The 17,340-nt window shown below is 43.5% G+C and overlaps 1 protein-coding gene across 2 annotated transcripts; it reads right to left on the bottom strand.

Annotated features, from left to right (window-relative positions):
- Window positions 1–259: 259 nt before the first annotated feature.
- Window positions 260–6,427, bottom strand: LOC120024389. 2 transcript variants are annotated; one of them, XM_038968624.1, is made up of 7 exons: window positions 6,319–6,427; window positions 5,511–5,656; window positions 5,025–5,153; window positions 4,603–4,630; window positions 2,533–2,577; window positions 1,010–1,136; window positions 260–807 (listed from the first exon to the last, which is right to left on the bottom strand). In XM_038968624.1, the coding sequence occupies exons 1-7, from the start codon at window positions 6,389–6,391 to the stop codon at window positions 666–668; spliced, it is 690 nt and encodes a 229-aa protein (XP_038824552.1). In that variant the 5' UTR covers window positions 6,392–6,427; the 3' UTR covers window positions 260–665. The 2 variants fall into 2 exon arrangements, with proteins under 2 accessions (XP_038824552.1, XP_038824554.1); XM_038968626.1 differs by lacking the exon at window positions 5,025–5,153.
- Window positions 6,428–17,340: the final 10,913 nt, after the last annotated feature.

The raw sequence follows: 17,340 nt of genomic DNA on the forward strand, positions 1-17,340 counted from the left end.
ATACACACAAGTGTAAAGGGAATGTACATAAAGATATATGAATGAGTGATGGTACAGAACAGCATAGGCAAGATGCAGTAGATGTAGTGTATACACATATGAGATGAGTAATGTAGGGTATATAAACTTAAAGTGGCTAGTAATACATGTATTACATAAAGATGGCAAGATGCAGTAGATGATAGAGTACAGTATACATATGAAATGAGTAATGTAGGGTATGTAAACATTATTAAGTGGCATTGTTTAAAGTGGCTTGTGATACATTTTTACATAAATTTCCATCAATTCCAATTATTAAAGTGGCTGGAGAGGTGGTCTCTTTGGTGCTGTTCCCATAGACTTCCAGTCATTGTGATAACACTAGTTAGAGGTCGTTTGGCAAGCCAAATCTAACTTCCTTCATACTGGACATAAACATAAAAATGGTATCCACAAGTTCATCTGACTCTGGGGAAGTAGATAAAGGGCTTCATTGACAACATCCCAAACTATGCCTTGAAGTGATCAGGTTCGCCGGCTGAGAACCTTTTCTAATTTGCAATGACGACTCTGGCCAGGAAGTGAACCCAAAGCAAATGAACCTCTCCCACATATTGTTCTCTCTCCCCCGCTTTCCCTTCACCCCCTGGTTCCTTCTCACATGATCACTGTTGCCTACTGGTTCACAGCGGAGTAGTTGACAGTGGGAGCAGGGTGGCCCTGGGGCTTCTCTGTGTCAGGAGAGGGTTCTCTAGTGGCTTCTCTGTGTCAGGAGAGGGTTCTCTAGTGGTCCCATTCACCCGATGTCCAACAAACATGCACACTCTAGAAAAGACAGAAATACTACACTCAGATACATAAATGAAATACTGAGTTATTGAATATACAAAATTCTCCAACACATCAATAGAACATAAAAACATCGTCCAATCTTCTCAATTAAAACAGCTTCAGACTTTCACCATTTCCTGAATGAACACGTCAACCCTGAGTTTCACAGTACATCCCCTCTAATGAGGATGCTTACCGGTATAAGTGGATCTTGTAGCGAATAAGGAGAACCAGGATGATGATGACGACAGCAGCTGATACTCCAAAGGTAAGCCCAAATGTTATCCCTGATACACACCTAACACCAAAACATATTTTGTGCTCTGTTGAAGAGGAAGGGAGGGCAGATCAGCATCAAAACGCAGACATTTTAGTTCTCTAATCTTATGCATTGTTCTTTTTAACAGTACATTTTGGAATATCAAGTCTTGTAATGTTATTGTATGGAAGGTGTTAAATAAACCAGTGTATAATTAGTGTTACTACAATATCATTTAGTTTATGGCAGCACTGGTAGTTAACCAAGTGCTGCCATTGTAATAAAGATCCACTCATTCCAGGCCAATCAAAGTTTATACAACAGGTGTGTCTAATCCTGCTTGGTTAAACAGCATTCCAGCCGGTGTCTATTCTACAAGTTACCACCGGCTAAATCTATGACCTTAAAATAACTATTTACTCTGATCTGACTGTGCAATCCACGGTCATCAGCCCAGCCAAGCAATTTATAAACTTGAACCCCCACTATAAAGTGCATCTAGACATTCTCATTTCTTTCAGAGTAACGTTTAGTTTAACAGCAGAGGTTTGAATAAACCTTGTTGTCGGTCTCTCCGACATTTGCAACATTGTTTCCATATTCAAATTCGATCTCCAGCTGTACCATAGTAATGAACGTGTCGGGACGAGAGACAGGCAAGCAACGTTTCTCAACCAGTCAATCATGAATCAGCTGAAAAATAATTTGATATACTGTATACAAAGAAATGTCAATTGAAAAGGTCAAACGAAACGAAATGCAGCTAGCTTCCAGACTTTCCAGCTACAGTTTGAAGTGATTGTTAGCTGTGTTGTTGGCTAGCTCCTCTGAACAACAGTGTCCTGACGAGTGAGCACATTTTCTATGCCATTAGCTCATTGTTATGGATGTATCCAAATAAATATAACTAGAAAACAGCTTTATTTATTTATTTTTTAAACGCAGCTACTTTGCTGTTATTCTGGCTGTACTTTCTGATGTGACTAAGTTTAACCGTACTGTAGTTGGCTAGCTAGCAAGCAAGGGATAAGAACGTTGCCAGCCAGTATGGCAATGGAACATTTAGAAAGAACGACTGGGTCACATCCATAGAAACAGAACAAAAAGACTGAACAACTTGGTCGCATCTGGCAGCTGAACCGATAGAACGAACAACCACTCGGCTTGGGTAGCAACCCTAGATTTGTGTCAGGACTATCTTGTAGATAAAATAGTATGGAATTATGACTTTGTCTCGGGCCTAACACCCATGCCAATATATCCTTCAAACACTGGCTTCTCTGGCATTATCACTCAATAAGCCTGGAATTACTGCTGCAAAGAGAATCAAAGCCTCTGAATCAAGCAGACATTAGATAGCAAATGAATGTATTCAGTTATAGTATACAGTAGTAAAAGTGTCCGAATACTGGAGCCATAGCAACAATACCAAGATATTTCAAGCTACTGTGAGTCATCACCTGGTTCAATGGATTCCTGGTCAAATGGCTTCACAATACAGTTCCCTAGAAAAGTTCAAAGACACAATGTTCAAGTTGGTGGACAAACCCAGCAAGCCTTGAGAATAGCACATACACACTTGCACATATTCCATGTAATTAAATGCAGTTTCAGGTTATTGGTGCAATTACATAGAACACAGTAAGAACATTAACTAACATGAAATATACACCATGGTTTCAGTTAACCATTCTTAGAAAGACAAACAGTGCATTCAGAAAGTAGTCAGACCCCTTTACTTTCTCCACATTGTTACATTACAGCCTTATTCTGAAATGTTTCTCCCCCCCTAAATCTAAACACAATAAAAAAGCTAAAACAGATGTATACACTTTTGTAAATGTATGAAAATAAACTGTAATATCACATTTACATAAGTATTTACTCAGTACTTTGTTGAAGCACCTTTAGCAGCGATTACAGCCTCAAGTCTTCTTGGGTATGAAGCCAAAAGCTTGGCACACCTGTATTTGGGGAGTTTATCCCATTCTTCTCTGCAGATCCTCTCAAGCTCTGTCAGGTTGGATGGAGAGTGTTGCTGCACAGCTATTTTCAGGTCTCTCCAGAGATGTTAGATTGGGTTCAAGTCCAGGCTTTGGCCGGGCCACTGAAGGACATAGAGACTTGTCTCAAAGCCACTCCTGCGTTGCCTAGGCTGTGCGCTTAGGGTCATTGTCTTGTTGGAAGGTGAACAGTCGCACCAGTCTGAGGTCCTGAGCACTCTAGAGCAGATTTATCAAGGATCTCTCTGTACATTCACTCGATCCTGACTAGTCTCCCAGTCCCTGCTACTAAAAAATTATCCCTACAGCTTGATGTTGCCACCACCATGCTTCACCGTAGGGATGGTGCCAGGTTTCCGCCAGACATGACGCTTAGCATTCAGGCCAAAGAGTTCAATATTGGTTTCATCCTTTAGGTGCCTTTTGCAAATTCCAAGTGGGCTGTCATGTGCCTTTTACTGAGGAGTGGCTTTCGTCTGGCCACTACCATAAAGGCCTGATTGGTGGAGTGCTGCAGAGATGGTTGTTCTTCTGGAAGGTTCTCCCATCTCCACATAGGAACTCTAGAGCTCTGTCAGAGTGACCATCGGGTTTCTTGGTCACCTTCCCCCGATTGCTTAGTTTGGCCGGGTGGCCAGCTCTAGGAAGTCTTGGTGGTTCCAAACTTCTTCCATTTAAGAATGGAGGCCACTGTTCTTGGGGACCTTCAATGCTGCAGACATTTTTTGGTACCCTTCCACAGATCTGTGCCTCGACACAATCCTGTCTCGGAGCTTTACAGACAACCTTAGACAGGTGTGCGCCTTTGCAAATCATGTCCAATCAATTGAATTTACCACAAGTGGACTCCAATGAAGTTGTATAAACATCAAGGATGATCAATGGAAACAGGATGCACCCGAGCTCAATTTCAAGTCTCATAGCAAAGGGTCTGAATACTTATGTAAATAAGGTATCTTTATCTTAATACATTTGCAAAAAATTCAAAAAACCTGTTTTCACTTGGGGTATCATTATGGGGTATTGTGTGTAGATCGATGAGGAAAAACATGACTTTAATCCATTTTTAGAATAAGGCTATAGCATACCAAAATGTGGAAAAAGTCAAGGGGTCTGAATACTTCCCGAATGCACTGTAGGGGGACGTTATTCTGCTCAGACGTTGCCGACACCTGCCTGATCTTACAAGACCTGGATAGGTACTTTATGTATCAGTTAACCACATATGTTTGGCAGTCTGACTTGGCAAGGAACCATTGGTTGACGCATGCAACGTCTGAGCAGGAGAACGAGACCCTAGGTTGAGTTCCTGCCCGGCTAGATGTGCATCAACCAATGGGTACGCACCACATTATTGACTGTGCTGTCTGGCATTAGATGGCTATATCATGTGGTTAGCTGATAGATATGTTAAATACCTAGTCGTTCTAAGTTCTGACATGCGTCAGCAATGTAATCGGGCAGGAACACCACCTAGCTCACTAATCGTTATTTGACAATACAACTGTAATATGAAATCATACTCACTAAGGCACTCTACTTTGCGATTTGAATTCTATAAGAAATGGAGAAAGAAGGTTAACAGAAGGCAGAGAGAGGAAAGGATCAGTCTACTCTAGACATCCTGAACATGCCTGGGCATGTCTGCACTCGCCTTCTCCCCTAAAATTCTCATGAATAAAGAATATCCATCTGCTATGTGCTCGTGACTCTGATAGCCAGTGTGAATTTGTGGTGTATTCTGGCAAAAGATGGCAACTGTGCATTACCCAACTACACAGGTGTTGCATTGTGAGCTTGTCTACATGAAGCACTTTAAGACCTAGTCACAGCACAGCATGTGTACGCAAATTAAATCCATAATCATGATCTTTATTTTCATGTCCCAACACAAACAGTAACCATACAGTAACAGCAGGGTTGTAGTGGATAGTAAACATTCTACGCACCGTTTTATTAAGTGTGCATTCCTCTAAGTACTTCAGCCTGTCCATGCAGCCTATGATGGTAATAGATTGACTGGTCTGAACCAGAATACGATCTTTGTCTATGTCATCATCATTGGTGAGAACAATGCCCTAAATGAAATAAAAACAGAAAATTGTTGCCACAGCTTAACATAACTCACTGGTCACAGACCCTGGTCCAGGATAGCTACAGAAATGCACCTGATTCAACTAATTATCAAGACCTTAATTAGTTGAATCAGGTGTGATAGTGCTGGGCTGGCACTAAAGCCTGCATATCCTGTAGTTCTCCAGGACTGGGGCTGGTGACCACTGCTGTGAAAGAATACAGTGACACACCTACCAGTTGCCTCATCAGGTCCAAAATGAAAGTAGTACTGCACAGCATGTACTGACATGTCATTCAGATAATGTTGATCTCAGCTATACAGATGTAGCCTCGAAATAAGCTATCATATGGTCACTCACATTTCCATCCAACCACTGCCTTACACAGGTTGAGGGCGATCCTGGCATGGGCTTTGGGAGTTGATAGGTCATTGTACCGTTGGCATGTACAGTGTTGTTACAGCCAACGGTCTGGGCGCTGACACAGCTGACCAGCTGACACCCCACTGTGAAAGAAAGGGCACTCAGTCTTGACACATAGCATGGATTGTAGAATCAGAGACAGACATAACATGCATGTTTTAAATATTACAGGAGTGTTTAACATCGGTCCACATCGGTATTGTACTACAAACTGTCAAATTAAGAGGTGGGAAAATTGGTTTGAGCGGTTTCACAAATCTGTGAAACGATTTGACAAGTAGGATATACTGCGCCATTGTTTTTCAAATGACACATGCATACCGCTAATAATACTGCACACGTGTATACACCTGCTGCATTAACTTTCACCCACGCCTCCCTACTTCGAGGGGATTTAGACAAACATTGACAAAATACATCAAGTGAATCATCCAAATCCTCCAAACTGCGATATCAGAACAGTCCGTATTGATAATAAAGTCCGTATTAATAATACATTTAGACAAATTAACTAAAATACATAACATTTTAACTATGTTTATAACATACTCGCATAAGGCTACTCTTTTCCATAATCCTCAACATTGCAAAACGGTGGAAGATGAGTAAAAATTGGCTACATAGGACGATTGGGACGCTGCACTACACATGAAATAACGCAACAACAAAAAAATTAAACAGCACATTCACTGTTGGCTTAAATAACTATTACTTTAGCCTACTTGATATATGTAAGGTTACTTACAGAACACGCAAATCAATTTCATTGACACCTTCCGTATGACACAGCTGATCCAACAACCAGCGCAGTTCAACATTCCGTGCGATCTGAAGCTGAGAGTGAACAGAGAACACTTTTTGTAGTTTTAGTATTTCAAATTGTAGGCGGGTCATTGTGTATCATCTGGGACGCCGCTTGGGTCCTAAAGCACGGGGTAAAAACGCGAATTTTAATGCTTCGTGTGTAAAGTAAACAGGTCGCAGACGCGAAATTAACGCCTACATGAGTCAAATAATCGCGTCAAATGTGCTTGCAGGCGATTCAAAATATGCTAAATAAATGGCTGCAAGCGGTCCTGCACACGTCAAATTATGCTAAATATACACCCACACACGCTAATTTAACAATATGCTAATTTCCCTAGCTCCTCCTTTCAACTAGATTTCAGTTTGAAGGAGCTTTCTTTTCCACTGCATTGCAAGCAGAGTATGAACCTTTACACTGTAACGATTTTGTCTTTGAAATTTGTTGTTACTGAATCATAAAGTTTATCAGCTAGTTTACAGTGGAAGGATGGCTAGACAATTCAGCTAACATTAATCTAGCACCAGGATCAGCAGTGTTCAGCATAAGCTAAATCAGATAAACTCAGCAAAAAAAAAAAACGTCCTCACTGTCATCTGCGTTTATTTTCAGCAAACTTAACATATTTTCATACAAATATTTACATAAGATTCAACAACTGAGACATAAACTGAACAAGTTCCAGAGACCTGTGACTAACATAAATTGAATAATGTGTCCCTGAACAAAATCAAAAGTAACAGTCAGTATCTGTTGTGGCCACCAGCTGCATTAAGAACTGCAGTGCATCTCCTCCTCACGGACTGCACCAGATTTGCCAGTTTTTGCTGTGAGATGTTACCTCACTCTTCCACCAAGGCACCTGCAAGTCCCTGGACATTTCTGGGGGGAATGGCCCTAGCCCTCTTATCCAACAGGTTCCAGGTGTGCGCAATGGGATTGAGATCCGGGCTCTTCGCTGGCCATGGCAGAACACTGACATTCCTGTCTTGCAGGAAATCACGCACAGAACGAGCAGTATGGCTGGTGGCATTGTCATGCTGGTGGGTCATGTCAGGATGAGCCTGCAGGAAGGGTACCACATGAGGGAGGAGGAGGTCTTGCCTGTACCGCACAGCGTTGAGATTGTCTGCAATGACAACAAGCTCAGTCCGATGATGCTGTAACACACCGCCCCAGACCATGACGGACGAGTACAGGCCTCGGTGTAATGCTCATTCCTTCGACGATAAACGTGAATCCGACCATCACCCCTGGTGAGACAAAACCGCGACTCGTCAGTGAAGAGCACTTTTTGGCAGTCCTGTCTGGTCCAGCGATGGTGGGTTTGTGCCCATAGGCGACGTTGTTGCCGGTGACGTCTGGTGAGGACCTGCCTTACAAGCCCTCAGTCCAGCCTCTCTCAGCCCATTGCGGACAGTCTGAGCACTGATGGAGGGATTGTACGTTCCTGGTGTAACTTCAGCAGTTGTTGTTGCCGCCATCCTGTACCTGTCCCGCAGGTGTGATGTTTGGATGTACCGATCCTGTGCAGGTGTTGTTACACGTGGTCTGCCACTGCGAGGACGATCAGCTGTACAGCCTGTCTCCCTGTAGCTCTGTCTTAGGCATCTCACAGTACGGACATTGCAATTTATTTCCCTGGCCACATCTGCAGTCCTCTTTGCAGCATGCCTAAGGCACGTTCACGCAGATGAGCAGGGACCCTAGGCATCTTTCTTTTGGTGTTTTTCAGAGTCAGTAGAAAGGCCTCTTTATAGTGTCCTACGTCTTAATAACTGACCTTAATTTCCTACCGTCTGTAAGCTGTTAGTGTGTTAACGACAGTTCCACAGGTTCATGTTCATGAATTGTTTATTGAACAAGCATGGGAAACAGTGTTTAAACCATTTACAATGAAGATCTGTGAAGTTATTTGGATTTTTACAAATTATCTTTGAAAGACAGGGTCCTGGAAAAGGGAGGTTTCTTTTTTTGCTGAGTTTACTTGCTCGCTAATTTAGCTAATGTCTGTAGCCTCGAAACCTGGACATATTATCTCATATAGTTAGCATCAAACTGCCCGGTCATACTGCTAGCCGCAGTGAACGGGGCCATCTTGTGTTTTATTAAAAGCCCTGCTGAAAAAAACATGTCAACTATAACAGCAGCGAAAACACATTAGACTATGTAAATACGATCAAGGTAAATGACATACTAGCAAGATTGTTGCTTGAATGCAGGGCCAGGCATACATAGATTAGACAAAGGAGATGCTCAAAGTCCTGGTAGTTTGATTTTTGGACTATTGTCTTTATTTTGCTTTATCTTTGACTAAAGGTAAACTGGACAATAGAACGAGTCCAAATTCACCCAAGGCTGAAAACGGCAATAGATCGTTGGCTGAGCTGGAACACTAGCTCGAGCCCATAGCAAATGAATTGAATAGAACGTTCGCAGAGCCTAGTTTGACTGGAATTATGCTTAGAATTCCATTTAGCCTAAATGGCATAATTTATCCCTTTTCATATTACAACTACAATTTGTTCTTATGACAAAACTGGAATAAAAAAACTTGTGTAGAAAGTAAACATACGCACCTCTATGGTGTCAACTGCACTTATGTCTGCATAAGGAGAAAGTAGAAAACAAACTGCAACTAAGGACTATTTTTGGCCTAATGACATTGAGATACACTGCCCAGACTTACATAATTAGAAATAAGTTGCATTTGTTAACTGCGAGGGTTGCATGATGTAATTGTTTCGCGGGCTGTTGAAGAGGCAGTCTTGTGTTTTCTATTACTGTTATGAGATATTAAGATGATTTCATAATGCATGTATACTAGAGTTGAGGTTAGCGCACCTGACTAGTGATTATTTGTCTCGGGTGCAATACCTGCAATGTTTTTTTTTCTCTCCCAAAACCAACAGGCCAAACACAATATTTTTATATAAATAACTGTAAAGTAATGAGTGACCATTTTAGAAAATCATGGGACATAGTCTTTTGTTGCATGCTATTTTATGTCAGTCAGGGTTAGGGTTAGAAAAATGGTGACCATTACAGCTATAGCTGCATTGTGTTACAAGTCAGGGTTAGGGCTAAAATAGGTTAAACCTAAGGTTAGGGTTTTTAACAGTATGGGTGTATAGCTTTTGCTCCTCCCTGTGTCCTTCTGTAGGTAATACATAACTCATTCGTGACACATGTTAGGCTCATAATCTGAGGTAGCAACTGCTTCAGATCTGCAAATCAATGAGCTAGACCTATCCATTTTGTTTGCAACTCAGTGAACCTGCTCAGCATTCGCTAAATTTGATCAAATTACCCAGCAGCCATTTAGAAACAACAAGTCGTTAAAAAAAAGGTTATTTCTTAATTCAAAAATGTCTTCTGGCTGTTTAAAATCGGCCACATCTTGAAAATGAGGACAGGAACATATACTATGTTCAGGTTTACACCTTTTCTGAAAACAAAATGGTTAACCATGAACATAAAATGTTTAACATTTGATGGGTATGCGCCAGTCATTGGGACGGAATGGGTAACAATAACATGTACCCATATGAATAGTGAGCTTGCCCACAAAGTAGCCTTAACCTTGTTAAAACCTCTCTAGCATCTCACATGGCAAATTCAAATAAATTACTATAAAAACTAAACTTTCATGAAATCACACATGCAATACACCATATTAAAGCTGCACTTGTTGTGAATCCAGCCAACGTGTCAGATTTGAAAAAGGCGTTACGACGAAATCATACCATGCGATTATGTTAGGTCAGCACCTAGTCACAGAAAAACACAGCCATTTTTCCAGCCAAAGAGAGGAGTCACAAAAAGTAGAAATAGAGATCAAATTAATCACTAACCTTTGATGATCTTCATCAGATGACACTCATAGGACTTCATGTTACACAATACATGTATGTTTTGTTCGATAAAGTTCATATTTATATCCAAAAATCTCAGTTTACATTGGCACGTTACGTTCAGCAATGTTTTGCTTCCAAAACATCCGGTGATTTTGCAGAGAGCCACATCAATTTACAGAAATACTCATTATAAATGTTGATGAAAATACATGTGTTATGCATGTAACTTTAGATAAACTTCTCCTTAATTCAACCGGTGTCAGATTTCGAAAAAGCACACCATGCAATAATCTGAGTACAGCGCTCAGAGCCCAAACAAGCCAAAGAGATATCCACCATGTTGTGGAGTCAACAAAGTTAGAAATAGCATTATAAATATTCACTTACCTTTGATGATCTTCATCAGAATGCACTCCCAGGAATCCCAGTTCCACAATAAATGTTTGATTTGTTCGATAGTCCATAATTTATGTCCAAATAACTATTTTTGTTCGCGCGTTTCGTACACAACCCTAACTGACAACGCGCTGGCAGGTCCAGGCGAAAGTTCAGACGAAAAGTCATATTACAGTCCGTAGAAACATGTCAAACTCAGTATAGAATCAATCTTTAGGATGTTTTTATCATAAATCTTCAATACTGTTCCAACCGGAGAATTCCTTTGTCTTCAGAAATGCTATGGAACGCAAGCTACCTCTCATGTGAATGCGCGTGGCCAGCTCGTGGCACTCTGCCAGACCTCTGACTCAATCCCCTCTCATTCCCCCCTCCTTTATAGTAGAAGCATCAAACAAAGTTCTAAATACTGTTGACATCTAGTGGAAGCCTTGGGAAGTGCAACATGACCCTATTTCCACTGTATCTTGGATAGGCAAAGAGTTGAACCACTACAAACCTCAGATTTCCCACTTCCTGGTTGGATTTTTTTCTCAGGTTTTTGCCTGCCATATGAGTTCTGGTATACTCACAGACATCATTCAAACAGTTTTAGAAACTTCAGAGTGTTTTCTATTCAAATCTACTAATTATATGCATATTCTAGCTTTTAAGACAGAGTAGCAGGCAATTTACTCTGGGCACCTTTTTATCCAAGCTACTCAATACTGCCCCCCTGTCCCAAAGAAGTTAAGAATAAATTACCCGAGGTAAGCCTCCGAGTTCAAAGTGGGAAGGTCTCACGATGCTCAGTAGAACTAATAGGAGCTGGCAGGGTGACAAAATACCAAAAATAAGGCCTGTTTTTTCGTGATTACTTCAGAGTTACGGCAAGCAGCTGGGACATATTGTAATACGAAACTGGGCTCCACGGCAGATGCAATGAACAAGTTTTTAATCAGAAAAAAGCATTGTTAAAAAAATTCATCTGTCCGTGGAGCCCAGCTACTAGTTTAGCTAGATGCAGCCTGTGATTGAGGCCAAGCTAATTTTGCAGCTAAACTGCTACAAATAGGGTGATAAGCCTAAGTAGCTAAATGACAACCTGATTCATTCTAGAAGTATCGACTCAATTGCTTGGTTCAGAAAGTAGGCTTCACTTCAGAGTTACATCTGTAGGCATTATCTTGCTAGCTAGCTACCGTGATCTAGCTAACATGAGCTAGCTAGCCAACATTCAATGATTCTAACATGCCACAATCCTGCTTTACATCTGATAGATATTTAGCTACTGTAGGTAGCTAGATAATGGTTTATGATAATTGCAGTTAGTTCATTATCTAGCTAGCTAACTAGTTAATTGTAAAATACAGCTAGCTAGCTAACCAACTTGTCAGTTATCAAAGACACTCACTCGGTATCTTCCAATACTGTTCTGACCAACTAGACATTACTTTAGCCAACATCGGCCGACTCCTTCTTGCCTACTCCCGTCTATAGGTCTTCTCCTAGGTTGAAAACAATATTTATAAACCAGGTCAGAAAACCAGAAAAACCGGAAAAAACAGACGGTGAAAAATAGGAGCTAGGAGAAACGCTGGTTGACTTGACAAGACAAACTGGCACAGAGAGACAGGAAACACGGATAAATACACCGAGGACTAATGAGGAAAACAGGAGACAATCACAAAGACAGGTGAAACAGATCAGGGCGTGACAGTTAACTGATGTGGCCATGTAGTCATGACTCTATGTAGTTCTGAGACCACTGGTGGCATGTCTTGTGGGGTATGCATGGGTGTCTGAGCTGTGTGCAAGTATTTTAAAAAGACAGCTCGGTACCTTCAGCTTGTCAACACCTCTTACAAAAACAAGTCATGTGGAAGTCAATCTCTCTTCCACTTTGAGCCATGAGAGATTGACATGCCATGAATGTAAGATCTCTGTGTACTTTTAAGGGCCAGCTGTGCTGCCCTGTTCTGAGGCAACTGCAATTTTCCCAAGTCACTCTTTGGCACCTGACCACACAACTGAACCGTAGTCCAAGTGCGACAAAACCAGGGCCTGTAGGACCTGCCTTGTTGATAGGCTTGTTAAGAAGGCAGAGCTTTATTATGGACAGACTTCTCCCCATCTTAGCTACTTTTGTATCAATATGTTTTGACCATGTCAGTTTACAATCCAGGGTTACTCCAACAGTTTGATCACCTCAACATGCTCAAGTTCAACATTATAAGATGTAGTTGAGGTTTAAGGTTTAGTAAACTATTTGTCCCAAATACAATGCTTTTAGTTTTGCGTAAACTATAAGAGTGCACAGAAAGTAGCCACATCCCCTGAGCGAGGTCAGAGAGTGTCACCCTGACGGAACTGCCCCTTTCGAAAAAACTGTATAAAGTGATGGGTTAAGAAAATAACAAGCTAGACCAGAGAGACATAAAGCTGCAGCTACACGCTTAAAGTGGTTTGAACTTTGAATATCAACATGAGGTAGAGACGATAAACTCACCTACCGGAAGATCACTGGTACGGCTGACCTCGCTCAGGGGCGGTGGCTACTTACTGTGCACTCTTATAGTTTCTCAAATCACATCCCTCTCTTAAGAAACACACTTTCAGCGGTTTTCATATTACATGCACAACGCATAGTATGGAAACTTTGTACATGTAGTGGGTACACTTTCCAAGTTACAGTATTTCAAACAAAATTACATTTGTGTTCTATAGATTACCTCTGACCATTCCCCACGTTCTATGTTAGAAATATTGTTCCAGTATTCACTTTTGAACATGTTAGAGTTTCGTCAGGAAAAAGTATCTTGAAACAAAGGACATTCCTTTGGTGAATATTGGAGAGGGAGACCTGAATCTTCCCCCCTTGATTTTAGACAGGACTTGAGTTGTTAATCCAGTCAGTTGAGGTGGTTATTGTTTGGGGGGTTTAAAGTGAAACATGGATTTGAAATGAAATTGAAACTGTGGCCATTCTTCATGCGAGCTAACATTAGTTATTGTTAGCTCGCAATTGTCTTCCGGTTTGGAGCGAGCAGTCGCATTCCGCTTCGCTCCTCAGGTAGTATTACCATTTTCATTTTCATTACAGTACAACGGTTTGATTTGTTTGATCTTAGCTAGCTACATAGCCGTCTTTGTATCAAAGATAATTGTGTAGCTATTGAGGTTCGCTAGCCAGCTATTTTCGTCCTAACGTAACGTAACGTAGTCAACACTGCTAGCTAGCCAGCTAGCCACCGAATAGCAGCACTGGAGAAACGATTACATTACAACGGAACGACTTGATTAGTGTAGTGTTAGCTGGCTACATAGTTGTCTTTGCTATCTTTGTATCTAAGATAATTGTGTAGCTTAGAGTAGTTTAGAGTAATTATTCGGTTAACTAGCCAGCTATTTTCGCCGCGCTGCCGTTCTCCTACCTAGTCAACACTGCTAGCTAACACTGCTAGCTAGCCAACTTCTACCGAATAGCAGCACTGTAGAAACTCACATTACAACTTACATTACAACGGAACGACTTGACTAGCGTAGTGTTAGCTAGCTACATAGTTGTCTTTGCTGTCCTTGTATCCAAGATAATTGTGTAGTTTTGAGAAATTGTCGAGGTTACCTAGCCAGTTAGAGGTTACCTAGCCAGCTACACTTTCAAACAAAGTCAACAACACAGCCACTGCTAGCCAGCCTACTTCACCGCCAGCAGTACTATATCATTTTAGTCAATAAGATTTTTTATTTTTGCAACGTAAGCTTAACTTTCTGAACATTCGAGACGTGGTCCACTTGTCATTCTAATCTCCTTTGCATTAGCGTAGCCTCTTCTGTAGCCTGTCAACTATGTGTCTGTCTATCCCTCTTCTCTCCTCTCTGCACAGACCATACAAACGCTTCACACCGCGTGGCCGCCGCTACCCTAACCTGGTGGTTCCAGCGCGCACAACCCACGTGGAGTTCCAGGTCTCCGGCAGCCTCTGGAACTGCCGATCTGCGGCCAACAAGGCAGAGTTCATCTCAGCCTATGCGTCCCTCCAGTCCCTCGACTTCTTGGCACTGACGGAAACATGGATTACCACTGATAACACTGCTACTCCTACTGCTCTCTCCTCGTCTGCCCACGTGTTCTCGCACACCCCGAGAGCTTCTGGTCAGCGGGGTGGTGGCACTGGGATCCTCATCTCTCCCAAGTGGACATTCTCTCTTTCTCCCCTGACCCATCTGTCTATCGCCTCCTTTGAATTCCATGCTGTCACAGTTACCAGCCCTTTCAAGCTTAACATCCTTATCATTTATCGCCCTCCAGGTTCCCTTGGAGAGTTCATCAATGAGCTTGACGCCCTGATAAGTTCCTTCCCTGAGGATGGCTCACCTCTCACAGTTCTGGGTGACTTTAACCTCCCCACGTCTACCTTTGACTCATTCCTCTCTGCCTCCTTCTTTCCACTCCTCTCCTCTTTTGACCTCACCCTCTCACCTTCCCCCCCTACTCACAAGGCAGGCAATACGCTTGACCTCATCTTTACTAGATGCTGTTCTTCCACTAATCTCATTGCAACTCCCCTCCAAGTCTCCGACCACTACCTTGTATCCTTTTCCCTCTCGCTCTCATCCAACACTTCCCACACTGCCCCTACTCGGATGGTATCGCGCCGTCCCAACCTTCGCTCTCTCTCCCCCGCTACTCTCTCCTCTTCCATCCTATCATCTCTTCCCTCTGCTCAAACCTTCTCCAACCTATCTCCTGATTCTGCCTCCTCAACCCTCCTCTCCTCCCTTTCTGCATCCTTTGACTCTCTATGTCCCCTATCCTCCAGGCCTGCTCGGTCCTCCCCTCCTGCTCCGTGGCTCGACGACTCATTGCGAGCTCACAGAACAGGGCAGCCGAGCGGAAATGGAGGAAAACTCGCCTCCCTGCGGACCTGGCATCCTTTCACTCCCTCCTCTCTACATTCTCCTCTTCTGTCTCTGCTGCTAAAGCCACTTTCTACCACTCTAAATTCCAAGCATCTGCCTCTAACCCTAGGAAGCTCTTTGCCACCTTCTCCTCCCTCCTGAATCCTCCTCCCCCTCCTCCCCCCTCCTCCCTCTCTGCGGATGACTTCGTCAACCATTTTGTAAAGAAGGTCGACGACATCCGATCCTCGTTTGCTAAGTCAAACGACACCGCTGGTTCTGCTCACACTGCCCTACCCTGTGCTTTGACCTCTTTCTCCCCTCTCTCTCCAGATGAAATCTCGCGTCTTGTGACGGCCGGCCGCCCAACAACCTGCCCGCTTGACCCTATCCCCTCCTCTCTTCTCCAGACCATTTCCGGAGACCTTCTCCCTCACCTCACCTCGCTCATCAACTCATCCTTGACCGCTGGCTACGTCCCTTCCGTCTTCAAGAGAGCGAGAGTTGCACCTCTTCTGAAAAAACCTACACTCGATCCCTCCGATGTCAACAACTACAGACCAGTATCCCTTCTTTCTTTTCTCTCCAAAACTCTTGAACGTGCCGTCCTTGGCCAGCTCTCCTGCTATCTCTCTCAGAATGACCTTCTTGATCCAAATCAGTCAGGTTTCAAGACTAGTCATTCAACTGAGACTGCTCTTCTCTGTGTCACGGAGGCGCTCCGCACTGCTAAAGCTAACTCTCTCTCCTCTGCTCTCATCCTTCTAGACCTATCGGCTGCCTTTGATACTGTGAACCATCAGATCCTCCTCTCCACCCTCTCCGAGCTGGGCATCTCCGGCGCGGCCCACGCTTGGATTGCGTCCTACCTGACAGGTCGCTCCTACCAGGTGGCGTGGCGAGAATCTGTCTCCGCACCACGTGCTCTCACCACTGGTGTCCCCCAGGGCTCTGTTCTAGGCCCTCTCCTATTCTCGCTATACACCAAGTCACTTGGCTCTGTCATATCCTCACATGGTCTCTCCTATCATTGCTATGCAGACGACACACAATTAATCTTCTCCTTTCCCCCTTCTGATAACCAGGTGGCGAATCGCATCTCTGCATGTCTGGCAGACATATCAGTGTGGATGACGGATCACCACCTCAAGCTGAACCTCGGCAAGACGGAGCTGCTCTTCCTCCCGGGGAAGGACTGCCCGCTCCATGATCTCGCCATCACGGTTGACAACTCCATTGTGTCCTCCTCCCAGAGTGCTAAGAACCTTGGCGTGATCCTGGACAACACCCTGTCGTTCTCAACTCACATCAAGGCGGTGACCCATTCCTGTAGGTTCATGCTCTACAACATTCGCAGAGTACGACCCTGCCTCACACAGGAAGCGGCGCAGGTCCTAATCCAGGCACTTGTCATCTCCCGTCTGGATTACTGCAACTCGCTGTTGGCTGGGCTCCCTGCCTGTGCTATTAAACCCCTACAACTCATCCAGAACGCCGCAGCCCGTCTGGTGTTCAACCTTCCCAAGTTCTCTCACGTCACCCCGCTCCTCCGCTCTCTCCACTGGCTTCCAGTTGAAGCTCGCATCCGCTACAAGACCATGGTGCTTGCCTACGGAGCTGTGAGGGGAACGGAACCTCCGTACCTTCAGGCTCTGATCAGGCCCTACACCCAAACAAGGGCACTGCGTTCATCCACCTCTGGCCTGCTCGCCTCCCTACCTCTGAGGAAGTACAGTTCCCGCTCAGCCCAGTCAAAACTGTTCGCTGCTCTTGCACCCCAATGGTGGACAAACTCCCTCACGACGCCAGGTCAGCGGAGTCAATCACC

Source organism: Salvelinus namaycush, chromosome 29 (genome assembly GCF_016432855.1).
Source record: "Salvelinus namaycush isolate Seneca chromosome 29, SaNama_1.0, whole genome shotgun sequence".
NCBI classification, from domain to species: domain Eukaryota; kingdom Metazoa; phylum Chordata; class Actinopteri; order Salmoniformes; family Salmonidae; genus Salvelinus; species Salvelinus namaycush.

Coding starts and splice junctions, on each gene's coding strand:
- LOC120024389 (XM_038968624.1), bottom strand. CDS start 6,391: ATGTTGAACTGCGCTGGTTGTTGGATCAGCTGTGTCATACGGAAGGTG. Junction 4,631..5,024: donor AATGCACACTTAATAAAACG/GTGCGTAGAATG, acceptor CATTTCTTATAG/AATTCAAATCGCAAAGTAGA. Junction 2,578..4,602: donor TCGCAAAGTAGAGTGCCTTA/GTGAGTATGATT, acceptor GAACTTTTCTAG/GGAACTGTATTGTGAAGCCA.